The sequence below is a fragment of the Bolinopsis microptera genome, chromosome 6, assembly GCF_026151205.1.
Source record: "Bolinopsis microptera isolate Bmic1 chromosome 6, MBARI_Bmic_1.0, whole genome shotgun sequence".
In the NCBI taxonomy this organism is placed as follows: domain Eukaryota; kingdom Metazoa; phylum Ctenophora; class Tentaculata; order Lobata; family Bolinopsidae; genus Bolinopsis; species Bolinopsis microptera.
Window position 1 is genome coordinate 15,134,674 of NC_087077.1, and position 27,897 is coordinate 15,162,570.

Consider the following 27,897-nt stretch of genomic DNA (forward strand, 5'->3'; position numbering starts at 1 on the left):
TGCTGAAAGTAAAATCGACTCGGGGGAGATCTAGATTCTTGGACCTGAAATTTCGCTATTATTTCACAACATTTTATTTTTGTTATACATAATATGTTATGTGCTGAAGAGGAGAAAGTAACATTAGAAATTTTGGAAATCTGCAAAAACTAAAGAAGGGAGAGGAAAAGAAGGAAAATTAAAAACTACAATGCACTCGTGTAAAAATGACGGCAAAATCTGAATACTGTTTGACGGATTCAGATTGGATGTTAATGACCAAGTGGTGTGGGAATTTGCGTCACCTGTTGCCGCTATATATAGTGCTACTGTGAATGACAAAGCGTTGAATGATCTATGTCTATTGCATTTAACAACCGATTGACCTAAATGTTGAAATGAGCTAGCTCAGCTACTGGCTTAGTTTTCGTTTCTCGTCGACCCTGCTGCATAAGTCATATGCATACATTTTTCCAGTCGTTCTTTGATTTAATGCTTTCATAGATTTTTGTTCTTTTTGATCACTATAATTGAATGAAACATTATGACGGTAATCTATTTATAGCCACTAATATCAACCTCAGGCCCCCCTTCATCAGCTTAGTCTTGTAACCAGGGGTTTTAAAACTAGCTCGAGCTCGCGTGCACACATCACATCGTCAGCATGCAAATCTCCAAACAATAGTTCTATCACAAAGCACTCCATTTTTATCAAGTGCTTGATTCTCAAATTGTAAAGTTTCGATCTTTTATAACATCTGTTACGGAGCTTGATTGCATATTATCTGCTGCGTTCTAGAAGCAATATCATTGCTATAAAATGAAGTGTAGCATGCAGAGCTATCGAACCGGCGGCACTTCAGCTACTTTTTTATTATCTTTTTGTACAGCTAGCACCGCTGCTACGACTACCAGACTTTGATAATTTAAGATCATGTTCAACACGCTTAGCATACATTTCCTAGTTCATTCTTGTTTAGTTTAATGTTCATGTCAATACTAATGATCAGCTGATGATCAGTGAACTTGAAAAATATTAGAACATATCCATTTCGATACATAACTAGATATAAATAATCCAAAAATTGAATCAAAGTAAAACACAAACATTTCAAAAAATTACCCAAACTATTTCTCAGTAGGAAAGAGTCCCTTGGGATCGGTTCCAGACACCACAAACTCCAACATCATGCCTCCTCAAAAAGAGCTGGACCAGTTTGGAATCGCTACTGTCTACTCGTGCCATGGCGCTGAAATCAATGACGTGAGTATCACTAAAATAGTCATATTATCGAATACCTATATTCAATATTCATATTGTCTACCATGAAATTACTAACAATTGGAAGTTTCCTCGGCCGGTAGCTGATCAATTAGTTGACTGAGAGTTGTAGTAGTTGGCTAGTAGGTATTTAACTTAACAACTGGCTTTTTTGGAAGATCCACACCTCGTACCAAATCCATACCCCAACCTTTTAACGGAAGATGATCGAAACAGTTTTTGTCAGAGAATAATTTTAACCTTATCGAATGTGGGGTTATTCGGAATAAGCTTCTAAAATGCATCGAAGACTCCTCCGAAAAATGTCAATGTATGATTAAGCACGCTTGCTTTCAGTACTCGAAAAATTCCACAAGATCTAGTCCCACATATTTTCTTTGACAGATTTAAAACTAGTGGTATGACCGTCAAGGGCGTTACAATTCGGTACCCAACCCCACCCGGTCCCTTTTTATACCCTAAATATTTTGTACCCCCAAATATTTTTTTCGCGTCGAGTTGGCTGGGCCGGGAATCCATTTTGCTGACAAATCGGACGATTTTTAAAAAGGACACCCACTTTGCTTTGGTAACATTTCAAAGAAATTTAGACCGTATCATCCGTCAAGTACTATAATGAGCCCTTGACTTATTTGTTACAAAATTACGTAGGGAAACTAAGTTCATTTTGATACTCATAATCGATTGATGGTATTAGATGGAGCCCATAATTCTATTAGATTTACCCAGAGACAGCGATTCTGTATTTTCCATTCGTTTGAAATATTAAATAGTTCGGTATTCGGTTGAGGATAAACTGATTTAACGAAATTTGCTGTTTTTCTGAACAGACTCGATTCAAGCCAGTAGTTATTATTTGTATTTGTTAAATGAGTTTTACCATGAGACTCAAAGACAATACATGACTTCAACAGGATAAAGTGGTGAAAGTTTTAAAGTTTTAATACGGCGTTATTATACTGGATGGCGATATCTCATATCGGTTTATACTATAGCTAGACTCAGTATTCTTCATTTGTCTCTGGGGGATCAGAATTACAAGATATCATTATCATGTGTTGATAAATGGATTTGTTGTTTTTGTTTTTTGTTGTATCACCTACTCTACCTACATGGAGGCTACGTCAAATACGTCTAATGGGGTGCCTCCGTTGTAGGATACAGGTGTAGGTCACCTGACTAGAATCCCAACGGCATAACCAATAACCATGTCATGTTCATAACCATGGTTTCGCCGTCGGGAGTTTAGTCTACAACCGTCCGTTCATCGGTCTAAGTTCTAACACTCTTTTTAGGGAGTGCTAGGATCCAGATTCTCTTACAACGAGACATACGTTTAACGTTTCTACCCTGCTGTCATGTGTTGACTACGGAAACGCTATCTCGAGTATACGGGGACCATGACGCCATATTATGGTGTTGTTTTTGTCTTTATTACATATATTGTATACATCCATACACTTCTATATGAGTACATATTGTACTGCACTACAGTGTGTCCCAAAAATATTGACCCAATGAGAAGTGCTACTCATTTTGATTAATTTTACCCCACTGGTCCTCATTTCCTAGGAAATGAGGACCAGTGGGGTAAAATTATGCCCTAGTTTCTACAATTATGCCCTAGTTCGAGCAGTCACCTTTTATTTTCCATCCTTTGGCAAATTTATTCTATCAATAAACATCTCTGGTAACATATGGATCGATAAAGCTATCAAATAAGTGAATTCCACCTCCTAAAATGCACAATTTATGCCAAAGTGGCCTGACGTACATTCTCTGGGTTCAGGCCAGCTGAATAAATGACAGTCTGTGAACACCTATTGGGTCTAATGAGATCAAATGAGTTGTTTAGGGGTTAGATGAGAACAATAAGAACACATTAGGACCAAATATAGGCCACAAATGTTTACCACTTGGCAGTAGGCCCAGTGCTTAGAATCGTGGACGAGCCCAAGATTCGAGGGTTTTTCCCCATATTTTTAAGCCTGCAAAATTAAAACATAAAAAAAGTTTTAGAACCTGTATAGTGGTCCTAAACAAATCTCCCAACCCTTTGGCTTTAGAACACCAAACTAGGAGATGAGGACCAATGGGGTGAAATTAATAAAATGAGGAGCACTTCTTATTGGGTCAATCTTTTTGTGACATCACGTATTAGTTCCTATTCGAAAGTCTCTGTTTATAACCCACCTATATTCTCACAAAATCGCAAAACAAAAGTCAGTTTTTCGCTAATAATTCGAAAAGTTAGTGTTTTAGGACATAGAGCTAGTTGAACATTTTTCAAAAATACGAGCGATATCCAATTTGTTCTCTATTCGTAATACATAGTCTACGACCCCCTATTGAGCTCCTCAGTGCCTTCCTAATTCCTTATGGCAGATACAAATTAAAAAAAATTGTTCTTAGGTCGTTAATAGGAGAAAATATACTTTAGTTAGTTGTGCCCATCAGATTTACTTTTACAATTCTTTGTGATAATTCTTGGGAATATGGAAAATACATTCCTGCACAGAAATGTTTGTTACGAAATTTGGAGCCCCAGGCCCAAGTGATGTTAAAATTAAAAAATAGATACATTTGTTTTTTCTTGAGACTACTGTAGGCTTAGTTGTAGTGAACGGTGGATTTTGACGTATTGAAGGTACATACGTCATTTTGTAGAGAACGTTAGTGATTATCAAAAACAAAAATTCATGAAAATACAATTTTTGAAATCTTAATTTCCCCGGCCCAACTGATAATTATTAATTTTCCCAGTCTGATACAAAATGAAGCAGTCCTATTTCTGTGCATAAAAGATTAAAAGGGTAATATTATTATAAATTAGTTATAAGATATTTTACCAAAACCCATAATCATGGGTAGAGTGGACCGCTGCCAGTGTTTCTCTTTCCCAAACAAAAGGAAATGATATTAATTTGATTGACCGTTCTCAAATGCAAAATGATACCGAGAATGAAATCGGTCGCTCGCTTTTCCCATTCATTCACGGCTTACAATCAATCACATGCTGTAAAAATTCCTTTGGGTTGCGTTCGGGTCGATATACCTAGTATTTCGGGATAAGGGTGGTACTGGTAGTTAGTATTCATTCACGGCTTACAATCAATCACATGCTGTACAAATTCCTTTGGGTTGCGTTCGGGTCGATATACCTAGTATTTCGGGATAAGGGTGGTACTGGTAGTTAGTAAATTAGCTGAAGTTTATTGAATCTTTATTGCTGAGTACAGCTGCCTTCGGGTAGTTCTTCTTAATCTATCACAGTGCTGGCAAGCACGACCGTTGCATTTATTGTGGGTATACTATGTTCCCCATTTACTATTATACCCCCTTTACTATTATACCCCCTTTACTATTATACCCCTTTTACTATTATACCCCCTTTGGTACACGTTACAAGCCTCTTTTGTGCACGCGAAGCGTGCACTCCGGCCGGAGGCGGCGGCCGAAGGCCGCCGCCTCCGGCAGGAGTTTTCCAGGCATTAAGACTCATCGGAAGTCGTTCAGCAGATTTATTTTTAGTTCAAAACATTCTAATTTGATGTCAAAGATGACAGGAATAAAAAATAGTTATGTTCAGATTTTTAAGAAATTTGCATAAAATACTCGCCAGCACTGTTATACGAAATTCGGTAAAAAACCCAAAATCGCCATATTCAGGTGCCCTAAAAACCATGTTAAAATTGAGTTAGAGATCTGGAATTTTTCAGGGCGTCTAGACGTTGACCAAATTGACTGCAAAAAAAGTTTCAGGTTTCAGGAGCATCGGGAAATGGGTTTTCTAGAACCCCTGTTTTACGACAGATTGTCGGGACATATACATACAGATATACAGATATATATATTCAGGGATAGACGCTTTGCCAGTCAATTGTAGCCTGTATTTAAGTGTCCATAGATTCAAAAGTATAAAAGATACAGCCATTTCCGACCACAGGTCTTGCAAATAATTGTTTACACTTTAGTTTACATTGTATACAAAATTTATTTGACGTCATAAACACCCCTTGATGACGTCATCAAGTTAACCGTTTTTAAAACTTGATTTTTGACAAAGTAATAACTTTTAAAATTAATTTTAACCCATTAAGGAGTAATTTTATTCAAAATCTGAGGAAATTTTCATCTTAGATAATTGTTCAAGCATTCTGAAAATCTACCGGAAAGTTTTTCTAGCTTGCTCCTTCATAAAGATATTTGTCATTGAAGTTTGTGCTTTTTTGAAGAATTATTTTATAAAAACGTCAATTTTGCGATTTAGTATTCTTTGGTGTTGGGCCATGCCTTGGGTTGTGGAGCTCAGTTCTGCTTCCTATAGGTATAAATTGTGCATTAGGCTAGTTTTAAAGTTGAAAATCGAAAAGTTGCACACGTGGGGACACGCCCAAATTGATAGAAAATTGCTAAAATCACTGAAAATTGCTGTTTTCGTCATTTTCTGTCAACTTTAGAGTGCCGTTGTGATTACAGTTCTTCTTGAAATACTTTGAAACTTTGCATGCTTAATAAGCTATATATAAAACAATTACATACAAAAATTTACGGCGATTCAATATTGGATGCGCATGCAACGTCCGCTCAAAGTTTGCACGTGCGAAAGGTGAGAATTTTGCTCATTCGTGATTTCCAACAAATTCTGCTTTGCCACGACAGTTTAATGTCATTATATATGAATTTAATGTCAACTTGAATGAGTACCTATTAAGTGGTATATTCAGTCAGTGATGGACCGATATGCTTACCTAAACACAAGGAAATGTTTTTAAAGGAAAAATTTCGAAATCGTTGAAACTTCCTCCTTATTATAATGAAGATATCAGTTTATATTTCGACTTTATAAAGTACCCTGACATTATAATCAAAAAGAGATGATATTTTACCAAAACCCATAATCATGGGTAGAGTGGACCGCTGCCAGTGTCTCTCTTTCCCAAACAAAAGGAAATGATATTAATTTGATTGACCGTTCTCAAATGCAAAATGATACCGAGAATGAAATCGGTCGCTCGCTTTTCCCATTCATTTACAATTGTAATAGATTAAGAAGAACTACCCAAAGGCAGCTGTACTCGGCAATAAAGATTCAATAAACTTCAGCTAATGCAATAAGTGATAACTACCACCCTTACCCCGAAATACTAGGTATCGACCCGAACGCAACCCAAAGAGATTTTTACAGCATCTGATTGACATGTAATCAATCGAAAATTATTACAATTCGTAAGCCGTGAATGAATGGGAAAAGCGAGCGACCGATTTCATTCTCGGTATCATTTTGCATTTGAGAACGGTCAATCAAATTAATATCATTTCCTTTTGTTTGGGAAAGAGAGACACTGGCAGCGGTCCACTCTACCCATGATTATGGGTTTTGGTAAAATTACAATTGTAAATTAATGGAAAAAGCGAGCGACCGATTTCATTCTCGGTATCATTTTGCATTTGAGAACGGTCAATCAAATTAATATCATTTCCTTTTGTTTGGGAAAGAGAGACACTGGCAGCGGTCCACTCTACCCATGATTATGGGTTTTGGTAAAATATCATCTCTTTTTGATTATAATGTCATATCAGGATACTTTATAAAATCGAAATATAAACTGATGTCTTCATTAATAAGGAGGAAGTTTCAACGATTTCGAAATTTTTACTTTAAAAACATTTCCTTGTGTTTAAGTAAGCATATCGGTCTATCACTGACTGAACATAAAACATTATAATCATTCAAGTTGCCATTAACTTCATTTATAATGACATTGAACTGTCGTGGTAAAGCAGAATTTGTTCGAAATCACGAATGAGCATAATTCTCACCGTTCGCACGTGCAAACTTTGAGCGGACGTTACGTGCGCATCCAATACTGAATCGCCGTAAATTTTTGCATAGCGGTATTTTATATATAGTTTGATAAGCGTGCAAAGTTTCAAAAGATTTCAAATAGAACTTGGATCACAACGGGACTCCAAAGTTGATAAAAATCGTGAAAACACCAATTTTCAGTGATTTTAGCAATTTTTAATCAATTTGGGCGTGTCCCCATGTGTGCAAATTTTTGATTTTCAACTTTAAAACTAGCCTAATGCACAATTTATACCTATAGGAAGCAGAACTGAGCTCCACAATCCAAGGGATAGCCCAACACCAGAGAATACTAAATCGCAAAATTGACGTTTTAAAAAAATAATTTTTCAAAAAAGCACTAACTTCAAAGGCAAATATCTTTATGAAGGAGTAAGATAAGAAAACTTTCCGGTAGATTTTCAGAATGCTTGAACAATTATCTAAGATGAAAATTTCCTCAGATGTTGAAAAAAATTACTTTTAAATAGTGTTAAATCAATTTTAGAAGTTATTACTTTGTCGAAAATCAAGTTTTAAAAACGGTTAACTTGATGACGTCATCAAGGGGTGTTTATGACGTCAAATAATTTTTTTATACAATGTAAACTAAAGTGTAAACAATTATTTTAAAGACCTGTGGTCGGAAATGGCTGTATCTTTTATACTTTTGAATCTATGGACACCTAAATTTAGGATACAATTGACTATATTTGACTGTCAAAGCGTCTATCCCTGAATATCATGTATCACGACAATCTGTCGTAAAACAGGGGTTCTAGAAAACCCACTTCCCGATGCTCCTGAAGCCTGAAACCTTTTTTGCAGTCGATTTGGTCAACGTCTAGACGCCCTGAAAAATTTCAGATCTCTAACTCAATTTTAATATGGTTTTTAAGGCACCTGAATATGGCGATTTTGGGTTTTTTACCGAATTTCGTATAACAGTGCTGGCGAGTATTTTATGCAAATTTTTTAAAAATCTCAACATAACTATTTTTTATTCCTGTCATCTTTGACATCAAATTAGAATGTTTTGAACTAAAAATAAATCTGCTGAACGACTTCTTAATGCCTGAAAAACTCCTGCCGGAGGCGGCGGCCTTCGGCCGCCGCCTCCGGCCGGAGTGCACGCTTCGCGTGCACGAAAGAAGCTTGTAACGTGTACCAAAGGGGGTATAATTATAGTAAAGGGGGTATAATAATAAATGGGGTACATAGTATACCCACAATAAATGCAACGGTCGTGCTTGCCAGCACTGTGATAAAATGACCACACATAGTATTTCTTAAATTTGATCCTTCGAACAGCTGTTGAGCAATGAAACGCAAACATAATCTTAGCAAAATGAATACATTTCTTTTATCTTCAGCATTTAATCAGTCACATAATCTGAAAATATCAATGGTTAGTTTGAAAATGTCAAAAATTCTCATCAAAAATGTAGTAAAGTCTCAAAAAATTAAATTAGCATCTCGTCAAAATGGAATAGTTTAAAATCGGAACAAAATTAATGGCATATACTATAATAATGTGGAGTCTACAGTAGTTCATTAAATCAAAAAGACGCAATTAAAAAATTGATAGACTGCATATATAAACAAAAAATTGACGATTTAAAAATAAAATTCGGGACACCATGAAAAATTAGCTTCCAGAAACGGAATTCACATTGTTCAGGCCAAACGGATAAAGTGTCTTCAATTTGTTAATATAAAACTGTTCTGACTTTCTAATGTTCTGACTTTCTAATATTATCTGGGGATGTAGAACACAAAATATCAAAATGGAAACTTTCATTGAAATCAGATCTCTCCCTCAAATTATGGACTGAAAAAAGATGTGCCCCTAAAACATTCTCGTCATCAAAATCTCTGTGGCTCTCAACATTCCCCTTACTACTCGCCTCTAAAATCTCATAATATTTACTGCGATGACCATTCACACGTTGGCTGAGGCTGGTGACTGTTTTTCCCACGTATACGTTATTAACAGTACAAAGTTTGCACGTCGCGCCGTACACAATGTTGCGTGTCTTCCAGTTACCACCTTGAGTTCTGACTGAGTGTCCATTATTGGAGACCATGGAATTGCCACTAACAAGGTGACAAGTTTGGCAGGGTCTGCCTTTCTTCTTCTCACCAGATTTGGTGCATGGGTCAGTTGTTCTTGACTCTGAACCTAAGGCAAGCTTCTTTCTCTTGAATAAAGTGTCCTTTAAGTTAGGGGCTCGCCTGGTCACCACTTGGAGTTTAGGGATCCTCTCAGGGTTCTCACTGCTCCATGTACGGCTATTTGAGATGATGTTACTGGCCTCTTTAGCCTTTTCCTTGGTTTCCTCATAGCCCGCACCGAATGTAACAATCCATGGTGTGAAAGAAGGGGGACCCTGATCCTTTGCCTTGTACTGTAAAGTTCTTGGTATCGATCTGACATCACTGATGACCTCTCTCACCATATCAGTAGGATATGAAGACCGCTCAAAAAACAACTGAAGCTCTGCCAATCTCTCATCCAGCAAGACGTCATCATTGATTATCCTTCTGTATCGAAGTGCCTGTGAGAAGACTATACTCCGGAAGGAATGTCGTGGATGGAAACTTGAGAATTCAAGATACCTGTTGGCGTCAGTAGGTTTCCTAAACAGATCTGTTGTGAGTATCCCTCCAACAAACTTGTACTGAATGTCCAGGAACTGAGTGAACTCCGTGATTGGTTTCACTTCGTATGTAATATCTAAGCCATAGTCATCAACCATCTTACTGCGTAATGACCCTACCCATTCTTCAAAACCAATCATAGAACCTCTCCACATACCTTGGCCCGAAATATCATCCACAAACCGATCAAGGTTCTTGAGCTCCTCTGGTCTAACAACCGGGTCGTAAACCAGACTCTTTAGGACAAAGAACAAATCAATGTTACCGCAATCCACTGAATTGATACCTCCAGTGGGTACACCGTTAACGACCTCATACCAGTTGTCTGCATTCTTCAAGACTGCCGAATCAAAACTAAGCTGTATCAGTCCCTTCAGCCAAGTCCTGAACTCCTCAGACCAATCTGGTCTACACGACTCCATAGCATCATCTAAGGCTGACATCACCAAGCTATGTTGCAGAGAATCGTATAGAGAAACAATATCAATACTGAAGCTGATCCAAGTATCGACTACTTGTCCGGAAGCTGCCAATTCCTCGAGTTTTATGAGAGCTGCAGTTGAATCTTTAACAAGATCTATACAGTAATCCCTGGCAAGAGGTCCCAACCACTTCCAAACAACAAACTTATCTGATCTTGCAGTTACTCCTCTAGAGAGATCAGTCACGAATCGACTGGGTGGAATCTTTTTCTCTCTAATTTCAGTCTCAGTCAGCTTGTGAATTTTCAGTAATGGGTAACCATACGGAATATCGGGCTTGACTAGATCAGAAGTGCTCTGTGAAAGAGTGTCCTGATCAGACTTCTGAATCAAACCAACCACACACTTAGACTGTTCACCACTTACATACTTCCGCTCCAAACCAGATGACCACAGCTCTAACAACCTTCCTCTCAAAGATCCAGTAGGATCAGTTTGCAAAGGTCTGTATCTCAAAGGGTCCTCAACTTTGGCAGAAGTGATATCCTTGATTATCTGAGGGGTGACAATGATTATCGCACCGCCCTTATCAGCCGATGTTATGGCTATTAAGCCATCCTTGACAGCCTTCTTCAACCACATATACCCTTCACTCTCATAGCGGTTCATATTAGATTCAAGTTTTCTGGGCTTGAAGTTGTCTACAAAATTGACAATGTTTTCTTTTGCAGACTTGATGGCTGGGTCTTCAAAAGAAGTACAAGGAGCTGTTACTGGTTTCTTCAGTAGCTCCATAGGAACTTCGTTATCCCGTGCTAAGTTCTTAAAAACAGCTTTCCATGCTTGTTTGTTGGCAACATAGTATTTATATTATTAGTAATTTATAATTATAAGTAATTTATCCATAATAATAAGTAATTTATCCATACAGAAAATTTTTAGTTAACGTTCCGCACGTTCACCACAACTATAAAACTTTAGGGTTTGACGGGTTTCTGCTAGGAGCAACGAGGTGACTGCGACATAAGGCTGGCTTCGTCTTCTAATATTAGTACCCAAAAGCGAAAGTACAATAGCAATGTGTCAACGCTTCATGCTTTAACTCCTTGAACAGGACCCTGCAAAACCTTCGGAAAATTGAGTATTACAGGAACAAATAGCATTCTGAAGGTTTAAATTTATGTTCATATTAACTTACCAAAAAACAGTCAGATAACTGGTAACAATGGAATCAAGTCATCACCAGAAGTCTTAAGTTAAATGTTGACAAATCCCATACCAATAAGTTTAAGTTGTCACAACATTCCTTGCCCTACATTCTTACCTCGGCCCTACCTAGGTTGAGCGATATAAAGTGTGCACTTTGTAATATTTTCATTATTCTTCGCGTTATTTCTTTACATTTTACTTTAGCTAATAACACCAATTCTTTATCAAAGTCTATATTTATCTTTTGAATATCAATTCTTGACTGGTGGCTACAACGTGCAATCGCATATCCTGGTGAATTACCATTTCCAGTATTTATCATGCCCTAAATATCTCTACTGACTTACTGACCGATTTAGGTCGGCTCCAAAGTCCGAGCATCGGCCCTATATAGGTTATAAATTAATGAATAAATTCTAACATTACACGCTTCCACATTTAAAAATACCCAAAGAATATGTTCATTTAAGTTATTCAAGCGAGATCACTGGCGTGGATAAAAGTTAAGATACTGAAATCGATACCGCCTTCTCAGTTCTCATTGGCTGATCAATCAGCCAATGAGAGGGCGTTGCACCAGAACCCCATTTTGTGATGATCAGTGACACTTATCATCACAAAATTCTATAAATAGAATTGGTAGAACACGGTCTACAAATTCGGTATACTTTACTAACGGGAGACGGACATCTTATATTATTTGTAGAACAGGTGACGAGAGACGGATACCTTACATTATTTATAAAACAAGTGACGGTAGACTAGTACCTTATGTTATCTGTAAAGTAGACTGAATTTGTATTGTGACTGAATCACCTTTGGTAGTAGTAGTACCGATCTGAAAATGTTGGCAAAATGCCTTAATGGATGGCTAGCGAGAGACCTCACGGTTGTTTTCAAAATGTGTGATTCCGCATCTGCCCTCATGCCTAAAACCTTTAAATTTGGAGACAAAAAACACTGCAAAGCTAAACAATTCGCCAAATTTTCAGCCTTTAAGTTCTCTCAGGTTGGATTATTCAACTGCGTAATGTCAAGCGCAAGCCTTACACGATTGTTTTTGTGAGCACGACAATTAACTTACAAGGCACTATCTTACGTAATGTCTTAAACTGAGTTTCCTGACAATTCAAGATGTGTAAACTTATCCCCATGGAAGGTTTAATAATTAAATGGGTAGGATGGCCGGGGCTAGTTGATCTGGCGATGAGCCAAATTGAAGTATAGAGTTGAGAGTATTCAATATCATAACTTTATAATTTTACATTATAATTATATTTATAAGATTCCAACACATCGTGTGTGTATAAGCGATTAACGGGACTTCAATAGAGTGACTCAATTTTAATCTGTTGAGGAATTGCGATCCAGCTTACTGCTCAGTAATTAGTTCTTCACTTGCCAAGATTCACCCTCATTTTTAATCAAATACCGATGGAATTACTCATTAAAAGTCAATGCATTATCAATGCAACTTGCTTTTATTTTTTAATAATAAAGTAATAATAATAATGAACTTTCTGAATATATTTTTCCTGATTTTTAAAAGTAATTCTTTCCGATGTTTTTAATGTTACGTCATGAAAAATGTGTGACCACCCTAACCATAGTTATGGACACAAGTCGAATTTTTTCCGAATTTTAGGTATTTTGAAAAGAAAAACGTCAGAATTGTTTATCATCCCGTTAAACATTTTGAACTTTATTTTGAGCCTAACAGGTATAAAGTGGAGTTTTTTTATTTAACACAATATACTGAGATGCCATACTTTTTGATGACAGAGTTGCACTAGTCTAAGAAACGAAGAATGTTGGTGTCAACTAACTTAACTTTTAAGTCATTGGAAAGCTTACAACCATATGTTAATAAATTCGTTGGCACATAAATGTTTGTTTAAATATGCATAGATTAAACTAAAAGGTATATTAAAAACAGGAAATGATAGTTTTCTTTGCTAAAAGTAAAATCGACTCGAGTGCGATTCTTAGACCTGAAATTCGCAAAATTTTGCTGATATTTAACAAAATTTGATCCTTTGATCCCAGGTCAAAATAAGTACTGATAAGGATAAAGTAACCTTTGAAACCTTGCAAGCCTTTTTAACTTCTGCTATAATATGTATCAATATTCAATATGTCAATCGGAAATTTTTTGTTTAACTGAACATTTGTACCCTGCTAACCCCCTTTATTTAAAAAAGTTATTTTGGGCGATTTAACACGTACTGCAGGGAACTTTGAACCAGAAACACCCCATTCCATTATATGATATAAGGACCCTAAATATTTTAATAAAACGGAGATGTCAAGCCTCCTGTCCGCGTTGCAAAACATTGGACATCGTCCAATAACAATCAGTTTACTAGTATTCACTGGTATTGGTCTTTATAAAACAATTTTAATCTAATTATATTTCTTAAGGTAATTCTTCTGCTCACGTTTTTTCAGTATCTTCCTCGCGAGGAATTAACTTAGATTTATGTTAAGGTGAATGTCACTCCACATTCATTATGTGTAAGGCGATATCCTTGCTGTAACTTACCATTTTTTTACTTCTTTTGTTATTTTATTTCGGAAATATTTCTTCCTTCTGGCATTGAAATATCTTTTTAAATTTATCAGATATTATGTAACATGATATAATTAATTATGCACATACAGCTCCTAACTCTACAGCAGCAGATAAATGCTAATCCAACTCTTATGAAAGTTGACCTGAATGCTACAGCAACAAAGCCGACATTTGTTGATGTGATCACTAAAATGTTTTTGTTCAGCTATATACCGTGAATGTAATATTACTCAATCATTTATCACTTTAGAGTTTAGACCGCACGTCATTGTTCGTAATGTAAGGCACCTTCATGTTAACCGGTATCAATGCTAGAAGTCAATATAATTACATTGAATATTTAATGTTATGTATCTAGCACTGATGGCTGTACAAACAGTAATTATTACTGAATATTTTTATTACATCAGTATATTTACTCAACTCAGGCAGTGGTTTACACTATGTTGAAATCTCTTTAGGGGGACTCCTTAGTTTTCCTAGGGATAGGGGCAGTAGTTAAGTGCGTCCTGTATCCTAGCACCCAGCCTAACTGTCCGGTAGACAGGGTGGTCATTTACACTGGCCCACCCTGTATATTTTGAAATCGATCCTGGACCTACGTGGCACGTTTGCTCCATAAACCAAAACCAAAACTAAACCAAATATTTTATCAATTATGCTATAAATATGTATATACGTACATCACTATTAGACGATGTTTGTCCTATCAGTTCGTCCCCTTTACATAGATTTAGAATAGGATAAATTGTCAAAGCTTACTTAGCGAGCATTGAAGTTATCCTGAAAACATGTGATAATTTTCTAGTGACATGATTACATACCATACCTCGCTACAATATGTCGACTGCATACCAGAATAGAAATCTTATTTTGTTTGAATCCCAACCTTTACTATGCGCCACATCATATATTTCCATTTATATTTTTCCTTCTTACATTGAACTACTTGGTAATAAGTAAAGTTACTTACTTAATTAAAGTAAGTAAATAGAATACGGTTGAGTAGTTTGGTAATTTGATAGTCGAAGTGATGTAACTGAGCCAATATATTTGATGTTGCCATGGGGACCGTTAGTTTTACCGCCTGGAATCACATTGAATCTCCACAAAATGTGCTCATGTAATTTATCCACAGCTCCGTATGTAATATATCGTATATAGTTATCATTTGCTATAATTCTACTCACGTGCTTTAATTTCGCTTACATCCTGCATAACTTTATTGTAATCAACCCCAAAATGAATGGTGTCTACGAATGTACACTATCGATTCAGAATGTTTCTATTAATTAATCAATCTTTTGTCTTGTTTAGCCTGCATTTTTTATCGCTATAAATCCAACGCGCCCATATTAATTGTCGACTGTTGAATCCATCGGTTTTTGATCAACCTGATTCACCGCCAAGTCTAGTGTTTTTGTTGATTATTGATACCTCAACAATTGTGTTAGAGGTAGCGTTTTGTAAAGTTCTATTATAAGTGAAAGTGTTTTTGTTGATTATTGATACTTCAACAATTCTGTTGGAGGTAGTGTTTTGTAAAGCTCTATCGTGATTATTTTATTCGATATTATACTAGTTTCCTTCTAAGATTGTTCATCAGTTCACAACTCTACTTGTTGCTAGCAAAGGTTGCAAGGTTATTGATGTTGCAATGGGGGTTACGGACTTAAAGCCTGTACTACTAAAGAATGAGATAGATAACGAGGATGACGAGTCGGTAAAGTATTTTATGGAATTTTTGCGTTAGACTTATTATTGTTTTTGTATATAACGAATCAATAGTGATAGGAGAAGAATGAAGTAAACATACATCAAAATATCATTTATAGCTACCTAACTTGCAAGTTAGTTAACCATGGTGACCACGGTTAATAAAACCTTTCGTGACAGCAGTAGGTATTCACGAGCAGTAGGTTATAATCCTATTAGGTTACATCATAATAGGTGCAACGCAGAATCAGACCAACGACTTCACGAGATAGTGTTAAAAATATATTGATATCCTAGAGTAAAACCTAATCCGTTCTGCTTGGAAGTCTATGACGTGGCATTTTACCACTCACAATTGAAACACTATCTTGTTAAGTCGTTGGTTAAATTGCTTCTAGCAACCGTGAAAAATCTAATTTTCACCATAATTGCTTCCTCCTAAACCGAGAGGCGAGACGGGTATGAGTACGTACATTTGAAATGGGTAAATAGATCAGTGCAACAAAGTTTAAATTTGTTACATATTTTGTTCTTATTTGTATAGCCTTCTGTTATAGACTGCAAATTGTTATCTAACTTGACTGTGTGGTAAGTAGTAACTCCGTGCAAAGTATGATTATTCATACTTTATGCATTATACTTTATGCATTATACTTTATGCATTACTACTTTCTTAAATGACCATGTTTCCCAATGAAATATTATAAACAATCTTACTATATATAAAGCAGAATATTTTATATCTCTGAAGAATGTACAGGGTGAGTTGAAAATAATGTGTGGATTTTAAATGGCTCTAATTTATGAGATAAAATAACAAATCACTCTATTTTTGCATATAAATGTACGAAAATTAGAATAATGCAATAAAAATACTAAATAGTCAATAATTTGCTCAAACTGCCAGAGGAGACTGAGCATGCGGTCTACAAGCTGTAACGGTGTATAATTTGTTAGAAAACGTTGTATGATAGGCTAGGTATTATTGTATTATAGGCTGCTGGCTGGGTCAACACTCCTGTAACAGGAAGGATACTTTGCCGAAATGTCCGACACTTATCCAGGCGAAGTACCGAAAACGTTGCACTAATGGTCTGCCACTCTGCAGAATGCTTAGAAACAGTTTATTGCTATGATGATACGAGTTCACAGCGTAAAACGTTTGTATCACGTAAATTTGTAGACTTTGTAATTGCTTTTAAGTCTTAAGTAAACTTGCATTGTTTATTGATAACACTTCAGTAAACTAATTAGGTGAACAAGTCGCTCCTTTTTGTCTATGACAATATGTTAATTCTTTAATTGTATCTTAGTTTCTACAGTTTCATGTGTAGGAAACGTTTAACACGAGTGTGTTTTTTTGGAAAACGTTCGTGTTTGCAACATTTGTTATGTGCTCATACAAGTGACTGAAGGTGATCAGGTTAGTTACTACGTTTAGCATTAAATCTAACAAGCGCAGCCCGATCGTCAGCGGCACAAGCTGTATAGAAGCAGTGAACATGGCAAATTGCTCAAAGTCAAATACAAGGGCCGTCTAGGTATTTGCAACACTCGTTATGTGCTGATACCAGTGACTTATAATAGTGATCGGGTTAGTTACTACGTTTAGCATTAAATCTAACAAGCGCAGCCCGATCGTCAGCGGCACAAGCTGTATAGAAGCAGTGAACATAGCAAATTGCTCAAAGTCAAATACAAGGGCCGTCTAGGTATTTGCAACACTCGTTATTTGCTGATACCAGTGACTTATAATAGTGATCGGGTTAGTTACTACGTTTAGCATTAAATCTAACAAGCGCAGCCCAATCGTCAGCGGCACAAGCTGTATAGAAGCAGTGAACATAGCAAATTGCTCAAAGTCAGATACAAGGGCCGTCTAGGTATTTGCAACACTCGTTATGTGCTGATACCAGTGACTTATAATAGTGATCAGGTTAGTTACTACTTTTAACATTAAATCTAACAAGAGCGGCACAATCGTCAGCGGCCCAGGGTATAAGCAGTGCTCAGATTAGGGGCGTCTACAAAAGGGCGACAATATATTTATATGTAACCTTATGACTATAGCACCTGGCCCCATATTCATATTGAAACTACCTGTTACCAGCTGACAAACATCCATACATCTGTTGATCAGATATACTGACTATTAAAGATGTAGAATACAGTGGATCCGTTACTTTTATTTTTACCGTGATCACCGCACTGACCTTTTAAGTTGTTACTTTCCGTGATTTGCTGCATCACTACATTTCGGTTGTAAAATCCGCTTGTAACAAAGGTTAGAGTATATAAATAAGGGAGCGTGAATGTAACAAAATGTACATGCTGTTTAGAACAGAATGAAGAGTCACTGTAGACCTTCTACCGGCCAAACCTTGTTAACAAAGCCGCAGTCAAGGTTCGGTGAGCGGTAGATAAAAGCGCTTAAGGGACATAAGTCAAAGTGGTAAAGCAACATCAGGTAGTGGACATCTTGAGAAATGAGTAGTAGGTAGAATGTAAGGTTGCCTTCATAAATCATATTTTTCTCCGATAATAAATTGACATCAAGTCTTGAAAATTATTGGAAGAATCTCGAATAATTTAGTTGCAGCGTAACTAAATTATTCGAGATTCTTCTTACATTCTACCTACTACTCATTTCTCAAGATGTCCACTACATGATGTTGCTTTACCACTTTGACTTATGTCCCTTAAGCGCTTTTAACTTATACCGTTCACCGAACCTCGACTCCGGCTTTGTTAACAAGGTTTGGCCGGTAGAGGGTCTGCAGTAGTCCCATTATCTTAATATTGCTATACAGTATACAACTGCTATAGATCAGTTCAATTCATGATATTATGGTTTTAACTGTTAAGATACGGAAAACACTTGTGATTCAATATAATTGCCGTAAAAATTGCCGTGGAACTTAACTTTTATCTGTAATATAAGAAATTGGAAGCCAAACGTGAACTATACTCAATTCTTATACACATCAGTTCACGGGAAAAATGATGAGTTGGGAGCCACCCTGGCAACTCCATAACGGTTTGAAATAAAGTTTCTGGTAAAAATTCAAATTTAGATAGGTTTTAAAAGAAAACTTAGATAGGTTTTTTAAGTATTTTAATAACAGAATCGAGTTATCCAGGACCTCTTATGAATGTGTTGATAGAAAATTCTGTCATAATTTTAAACCATTTAATATGTAATATTATAATTTGGTATGTTAAAGTGTTAACATATGGTCGGTGGATTTATAAAATTGCAGATAAGTTAATAATCGTGGTTAAGTAAATAGTTCTATGCTTTCATTAAAATTAAAATCGTAATTTCGCGTATTTTTGTTGGTTTAAGAGGACGTAAGAAGTCCAGAAACGTCCGATTCTCTTTGCTTTTGCCGTTTTAACAATACCTCTAATTGTTAAAATTTCTTTGAACCCTTCTGATATAGTGAAGATTCTGGGGAAGAAGAAGAAACACTTCTCGTAATCCCGTACTGTTGAAGATTTATAGGTGAAAGCATCAGGTTTTCCTTGCTTTTGCAGTTTTAATAAGACTTATTTTATGTGATTTTTTAAGACGTTCATATAGAGGATATGTTGATGGTGGAGTTGGTTCTGCTTTTTTAATCATATTATGAAACATGTGGTCCAGCTAGTCCTCTGATCTTTTGATAAGAACAGACAATGTAATGTAATCGTAAGATTGTAATGTCATCTATGATCACTATTTGAAACGTAGTAAATAACAAAATATTCGCTATTCTAGCCTTCTAAGACTTTATTGCCACGTATCACAAATCAGCCCATATGCAGAAAAAAGGCAGTCTGGCATTATAGAATGCCAGAATATTCTGCGAGGAAATTTTGGATTCGAGAGGAAATTGGTGTCAAAGGGGAAATTGTTAAAAGACCTGATTAGAGAATCGCACCATTTCCGTTATCTCATTATTTTTAAGTTAATCAAAACTTGGCCCATTTGTAATGAAGAATTGATAAAAGAAAGTCCTATTCCGTTCCAGACAATATGAATAAGGTTACGACATAATTTTAATGCACTCATCGATATGTTTGAATAAAGTAGTTTGAGTTAGTACCTTATATGATGGATCGTTCCATGAGAGTCACGCCATTGTCGACGGTACGGTAAATTTGGTCGACCCCTTATTTTTTCTTTTCGCTCTTTACTAGTCAACTTAATCTATTCTAACTTGTGATCTAAGATAGTAGATACAGTATTTGATAAACGTTACTGTCCGAACAATTTAAGTCCGATATGGTAACTCCAATTATTGCTATATATGTGCAACTTCGTGAAACTGATACCTCTGTAGTAATGACCTCACTGACCTCTATAATAATTTCTCACAGTCGACGTCGATGGAGCACCTTGAGGTGAAGGAGGTCGATGCCTGGAATGTGGTGGATGATGAGCTGGATACTGATAACTTCGAGAAACCTTGGAACGGTGAGATTTCTTATTTTGGGAGAATAATTTGTTGTTTAGTTGTAATTTGGTAAGACAACCAGTCGACGGTATAATCGGCTGGTTCTGTAAACCTATCACTCTGTTTGTCTGATCAGATGGCTATCGATAAAAGTCTACAAAATATTATTATGGTATTATTATGATCAACATATTTCCCCAGAAAAATCAACGAAAGGTAAAGTCATAAAAGTGTTGACATTGGTACTGAAGATGCTCATAGTTCTGGCCAGTCTGTACTTCTTCATTTGTTCCCTTTCTTTTCTCTCAAGTGCTTTCCAGTTACTCGGAGGAAAATCCGCCGGAGAGGTTAGTAACTCCTTTATAAACTATTTCTTTAACTTGAACTGCTATTTTTCGCTAAAATCATCTCAATTATCGAATGTAAAATTAATACATTATGCACAGTTAAAAGATCTTCACGCAAACTGTGCCTAATTTGGTCCCTCAGAAATCAGAGTTGCCGATAAAAGGTTGTTCACATATGACGTAATCAGTAAGGGGGACAGAGGGGTTTCTAATTGATTACGCTTATAGTGTAACTTTAACAGAATAGTTATTCGTAAAAATGATTACAGAGGGGGTTAAACAACTGGTATAAAACTGATTACGTAATATAATATGTGAACGACTCTTAAAGTATTCTAAATGTCTGATATTATATTCTGTTATGTTATTCAATATTCATTAATTATTCACCTTGATCCTTAAATTTCCGGTATCACATTCAACCCCGTGTAGGTATTTGCAAGGAGTAAGATCCTGAACAACCCTATAATCGGACTGATGATAGGTGTTCTAGTGACTGTCCTGGTACAGAGTTCATCCACCTCAACCAGCATTGTTGTTGCCATGGTTTCAGCTGGAAGTAAGTTAAAAGTTTGTTCGCCCAGATCCACTAACAAAGTGACAACTTTTATTAGATTTGCAAAATCGGACATATTTCCAGCGACCATAATTATTGGTTTTATCAACATATCGCGTAATATCGTATAAAATGTTTCCCACGATATTGATAGACGTACAATTCGTACATGTGAGCGGAAGACAGCCAATCCCTTCTAACACGGATTCTGTACTCACGAACTTATAATTTTGTTTTCTATTTGCATGTGATTTAAACTTTTAAAGCCACAAGTAATAAAATCTTAACAATATTGTTTTCAGTTGTCCAGCTGAGACCCGCTATTTCAATGGTGATGGGAGCCAACATTGGAACCACTGTGACCAACACAATCGTCAGTCTTGGTCAGTCCATGGATAGAAAAATGTTTCGACGAGCATTTGGTGGAGCCACAGGTAAGAGCCCGAAAAAAAGTTTTAACAGCTTTATAGCAAGAATATCGAAATGAATGAATACATAGTATGCAGTTGGCATAAATTAACACAAATAAAATCTATATTGTAAAGCAAAATTATATTATCCTCAGTACACGATTGCTTTAACTGGCTATGTGTGTTTATCTTCCTGCCTCTAGAGGCTGTCCTCCATCCTTTGGAAAAGATCAGCTCAGCCCTGACTCAAGGTAGGTGAAAAATAGAAAGCATAAAAGTTGGTGTCTCATAATTATTAGTTGTGTCATTGTTGAAAGTAATTGAGAATAAATTAAAGATGCAGGATAAGAAAATGTGGTTTTTATGGGCCGCCCACAGAGGATTGCACTCTCGGTAGTTGTCATGACGACCTAGAGTGTGTCCCTGTGGAGCACCATCAATCCAGCTTACTTTAACAACAGGTATCAGCGATGATGACAAAGTCTCTAAACTTGATTTCCTTAAAGTCATAACTAAACCATTAACGAAGACCATAATCGGCATTGAAAAATCCACAATCAAGAACATAGCCAAGGTAAGTTGCTGGTAAGCAAGGTCTTTATGGTCTCCTCACTAGGTTTCAATGTAAAACTCCTACTTTTGAAAACCAATGCAATCTTCAAGGACCCCTTTTTAGTACTTGGTTCAATTGCATGCGGAGTATATCATGAAACGTAGTGCGAAGACTATACTGCACCACAGAAACTAAGCCTGTGTTCACACGTATAATACAACCTCTTTCAGAACTAGTCGTATTTTAAACGAACATTCTCCTGACATAAGCCCCCCTTTTCAGTACTGCACACAGACAGGCGATCACTACAATATATCTAAATGCGGCGGTGCTAGAAATGCTAGCATGATGAAGGCTTGTGATGACAAGTGTGGATACCTTTTTGCTCAAGCAGGCGAGTTACTCCGGGTGATATCTATTATTCTATGTTTTTGTATATACTTAGGGAGTCCTGGAGTGTGGCTAGCAGGAGTCACACTCTGTTGGCACGGCGAGAAGGCATCCCTCTTCAATAGGAGGCCAGAAACCTTGACCAAAACAGAGAGAGAGAGAGAGAGAGAGTTACTCCGGGGACTATGAGCACCGAAACGGAATAGAATAGCTCGAAAAGGACTTTTAAAGAAGTTCCTTGTTGCAAGTTTAGTACACGACCCAGAAGTGTAATCGATTTAAGGAGTTTATTCAGAGAGGGGATAATATGTCAACAGTATTCCGTATGACTCGTCCAAGCCGACAAATTGTGATCTGCAAGTACATACAATGTAATTTTTAACTGGCCTTCTGAATATGATATAACCACTCTCTCTTCAGGTCTTGGTGATACGACGACTGGTGTAATCTTACTTATTGCCAGTCTCATTCTACTGTGTGTGTGCCTAACTACCCTGGTAAAAACTCTCCAGTCTCTATTGCTGGGCAGAATGGCTCAGACCCTCAAGAAGCACATCAACTCCGACCTTCCTTCCCCCTTCGGCTGGCTTACCGGGTTAGTCATAAAATAAGTTTTTGATTTATGATATGTATGTAAAATGGATGTAAACTGATATTTTATTTACACTAACAACATGAAAATTAAATTTCTTGAGATAATATTTACAAAGTTGATTAAATCCACATTCCACGCACGGAGAGATTATTCCACATATTCACATACCAACTCACTGTTCACCACTCACCAGGTATCTGTTTATCTTGGTGGGAACTGGTATGTTATTTACATAACAACTCACTGTTCACCACTCACCAGGTATCTGTTTATCTTGGTGGGAACTGGTATGTTATTTACATAACAACTCACTGTTCACAACTCACCAGGTATCTGTTTATCTTGGTGGGAACTGGTATGTTATTTAAATAACAACTCACTGTTCACCACTCACCAGGTATCTGTTTATCTTGGTGGGAACTGGTATGTTATTTACATAACAACTCACTGTTCACAACTCACCAGGTATCTGTTTATCTTGGTGGGAACTGGTATGTTATTCACATAACAACTCACTGTTCACAACTCACCAGGTATCTGTTTATCTTGGTGGGAACTGGTATGTTATTTACATAACAACTCACTGTTCACAACTCACCAGGTATCTGTTTATCTTGGTGGGAACTGGTATGTTATTTACATAACAACTCACTGTTCACAACTCACCAGGTATCTGTTTATCTTGGTGGGAACTGGTATGTTATTTACATAACAACTCACTGGTCACAACTCACCAGGTATCTGTTTATCTTGGTGGGAACTGGTATGTTATTTACATAACAACTCACTGTTCACCACTCACCAGGTATCTGTTTATCTTGGTGGGAACTGGTATGTTATTCACTTAACAACTCACTGTTCACAACTCACCAGGTATCTGTTTATCTTGGTGGGAACTGGTATGTTATTTACATAACAACTCACTGGTCACAACTCACCAGGTATCTGTTTATCTTGGTGGGAACTGGTATGTTATTTACATAACAACTCACTGTTCACCACTCACCAGGTATCTGTTTATCTTGGTGGGAACTGGTATGTTATTTACATAACAACTCACTGGTCACAACTCACCAGGTATCTGTTTATCTTGGTGGGAACTGGTATGTTATTCACATAACAACTCACTGTTCACCACTCACCAGGTATCTGTTTATCTTGGTGGGAACTGGTATGTTATTTAAATAACAACTCACTGTTCACCACTCACCAGGTATCTGTTTATCTTGGTGGGAACTGGTATGTTATTCACATAACAACTCACTGTTCACAACTCACCAGGTATCTGTTTATCTTGGTGGGAACTGGTATGTTATTCACATAACAACTCACTGTTCACAACTCACCAGGTATCTGTTTATCTTGGTGGGAACTGGTATGTTATTCACATAACAACTCACTGTTCACAACTCACCAGGTATCTGTTTATCTTGGTGGGAACTGGTATGTTATTCACATAACAACTCACTGTTCACCACTCACCAGGTATCTGTTTATCTTGGTGGGAACTGGTATGTTATTTACATAACAACTCACTGTTCACAACTCACCAGGTATCTGTTTATCTTGGTGGGAACTGGTATGTTATTCACATAACAACTCACTGTTCACCACTCACCAGGTATCTGTTTATCTTGGTGGGAACTGGTATGTTATTCACATAACAACTCACTGTTCACAACTCACCAGGTATCTGTTTATCTTGGTGGGAACTGGTATGTTATTCACATAACAACTCACTGTTCACAACTCACCAGGTATCTGTTTATCTTGGTGGGAACTGGTATGTTATTCACATAACAACTCACTGTTCACCACTCACCAGGTATCTGTTTATCTTGGTGGGAACATGGTATGTTATTCACATAACAACTCACTGTTCACCACTCACCAGGTATCTGTTTATCTTGGTGGGAACTGGTATGTTATTCACATAACAACTCACTGTTCACCACTCACCAGGTATCTGTTTATCTTGGTGGGAACTGGTATGTTATTTACATAACAACTCACTGTTCACAACTCACCAGGTATCTGTTTATCTTGGTGGGAACTGGTATGTTATTCACATAACAACTCACTGTTCACCACTCACCAGGTATCTGTTTATCTTGGTGGGAACTGGTATGTTATTTACATAACAACTCACTGTTCACCACTCACCAGGTATCTGTTTATCTTGGTGGGAACTGGTATGTTATTCACATAACAACTCACTGTTCACCACTCACCAGGTATCTGTTTATCTTGGTGGGAACTGGTATGTTATTCACATAACAACTCACTGTTCACCACTCACCAGGTATCTGTTTATCTTGGTGGGAACTGGTATGTTATTCACATAACAACTCACTGTTCACAACTCACCAGGTATCTGTTTATCTTGGTGGGAACTGGTATGTTATTCACATAACAACTCACTGTTCACAACTCACCAGGTATCTGTTTATCTTGGTGGGAACATGGTATGTTATTCACATAACAACTCACTGTTCACAACTCACCAGGTATCTGTTTATCTTGGTGGGAACTGGTATGTTATTTACATAACAACTCACTGTTCACCACTCACCAGGTATCTGTTTATCTTGGTGGGAACTGGTATGTTATTTACATAACAACTCACTGTTCACCACTCACCAGGTATCTGTTTATCTTGGTGGGAACTGGTATGACCATTCTAGTACAGAGCAGCAGTGTATTTACGTCAGCACTAACACCTCTAGTTGGACTGGGTGTTATTAGTCTCGACAGGATGTACCCCCTCACTCTTGGAAGCAACATAGGTAAGCAATAAGCATGCTCATGTACCCCTTCACTCTTGGAAGCAACATAGGTAAGCATGTTTATTGCTGGCGGACTTACAGGGACAATTGTAGAATTGATCATCATTCAAGTTGACTTGGAAATTGGCACACACCCTAATTTCTAGGGCTCTTAGTTCTTACTAATTCGCTCGCCCAAAAATTTCACGTAACTTTGGTTTTTATGGTTTTGCAGCAGTACAAAACGGTTGTACATAAACCCTATTACCAACCCTAACCCTAGTCCCTAACCATAACACCGAAGCTATTTATAACCCGTACCACAACCCTAACCCTAACCTGAGCCCTAAACAATCGAATTCATGTTTTACTAGCCTGTCACGTGACCAAAACGGTTTTTTGCCCATAACTCTCCAGGGAAGCATTTTTACCCTACGTCATGGGGGTGATTCGGAATCAGCGTCCAAAAATACACCGATTAAAATCAACTTCATACCCAAAGGGCCTTTTCACAAGAATTTTCTTAAAATTTGGGCGAGCGATTTAGTAGGAGCGAATTTCTAGACATATCTTATTGCTTATTTCCACAGTCCAAGAAAGCAAGAACGCTGCCCTAGAATATCCGTTTAATGAACAGAATTGCTTTTCCACGTATCCTAATCGAGCGATAACAGGTAAAGAGGACTGACTCTTCTTAATTTAGGTACCACGTGCACTGCAGTTCTGGCAGCTTTGGCAGCGACTGGAGACAAACGATCTGTCACTATACAAGTTGCTGTAAGTCTCGACAAATTCCATAACAGTTATACTTTTGCTTTTGACTTTTCAGATTACTCACAGCATATTTTCAAAATATCAACTATGTATAACGTCGTTAGTGTACACTGTACATAAAGCTTTATCCAAGCGTGTTCGTTGAAATGGTTGATGAATAATGGTGGTTCGTACGATTTGTATCATCTATAATCAAATTAAAATCCTTTCTTCACTCAGATCTCACATCTGCTGTTCAACATCTTTGGTATCCTCGTTTTCTACCCTGTTCCTTTCATGAGGACCATTCCGATTAATTTTGCCAAGATGCTGGGAAACACCACTGCTGACTACAGGTGATTGACAGTGCCACCTTTCTGGAATCGGACTATTTTACATTTTAAAATAATATAAAATAACAGTTGCATAAGTATCACTGATTGTTGTCATAAGACAGCAGGTAAGTTTTTTGGTGATCACAATACTGACTATAACTATTTTCAGATGGTTTGCCATACTCTACCTAATAGTAGTATTCTTGTTGATGCCAATGCTCTTCATTGCCCTGTCCTTCAGTCTGCCTCTCCTCTACGTGGTTATCACACTTATTATTGCTGCTATCCTCTTCATTACTATTCTCAACATTCTCCAGGATAAAATTCCCGAAAAGTAAGTTCAAATTTCGTATTACAACTAAATAACCTGATGAAATTGTAAGTTTAAAGTTCTATTACAGTACATTATCGGCTAGCCGGGTTCAAGGAATCCTCTCGATCTTTAAGGTATGCGCTATTCTCAACGGCTTCCGCATTCCATAGCTATTACTATCCGAGACTAAAATTTAACCGCTCCGTTTTTGTCAGGCTGCCAGAATTTCTCCGAACCTGGGACTTCCTTCCCAAGCCAATGCGCTCTCTGGAACCCTACGATTCGGTTCTCTCAAAACTTATCTGCTGCCGGAAATCTGTCGACGATGCTGATGTGATTCCGTTATCAGTGGTAGCTAAAACTAATCCAGTGTGATGTAGATAAAGTTCATAGTTGCGCCATGAAGTTGGGCCATTGAGTCTTTAGGTGAGAGTAGTGTTAAACTTTGTGCATTTTGTATTTCTGCTTTTATATTTAATGATGAATTCATTATTGAGTATCGGTTCTGATGGGAGATATTTTATAAGTTTGTATGATACTTTGATAATTTTAGTCTTCTTTGAGCTTCTATCACTGATCATCGCAAAATTGGCAGGGTTTAACTTAATTTTAAGATTTATTTAATATGTTTATATTTCGATCTTTTTACCATCTTTTCCTGTTTTATTCTCTAACAGAAACATCTTCTATTCAAGATATATTTCTTATAGTTTTTGCTTGTCCAAATTTAATTTCATAAACCTTTTATAAAA

General features: G+C 37.0%; 1 protein-coding gene across 5 annotated transcripts; it reads left to right on the forward strand.

Moving 5' to 3' along the window:
* The first annotated feature begins 1,122 nt into the window (after window positions 1-1,122).
* Window positions 1,123-27,897, forward strand: LOC134817591 (sodium-dependent phosphate transport protein 2B-like). 5 transcript variants are annotated; one of them, XM_063826796.1, is made up of 14 exons: window positions 1,123-1,243; window positions 20,052-20,148; window positions 20,330-20,475; window positions 20,908-21,034; window positions 21,334-21,465; window positions 21,597-21,692; window positions 21,903-22,015; window positions 22,277-22,388; window positions 22,805-22,979; window positions 25,623-25,765; window positions 26,448-26,521; window positions 26,738-26,853; window positions 27,002-27,166; window positions 27,361-27,897. In XM_063826796.1, the coding sequence occupies exons 1-14, from the start codon at window positions 1,169-1,171 to the stop codon at window positions 27,518-27,520; spliced, it is 1,731 nt and encodes a 576-aa protein (XP_063682866.1). In that variant the 5' UTR covers window positions 1,123-1,168; the 3' UTR covers window positions 27,521-27,897. The 5 variants fall into 5 exon arrangements, with proteins under 5 accessions (XP_063682866.1, XP_063682867.1, XP_063682869.1 ...); XM_063826797.1 differs by lacking the exon at window positions 1,123-1,243 and adding an exon at window positions 15,607-15,696; XM_063826799.1 differs by lacking the exon at window positions 1,123-1,243 and adding an exon at window positions 16,068-16,277.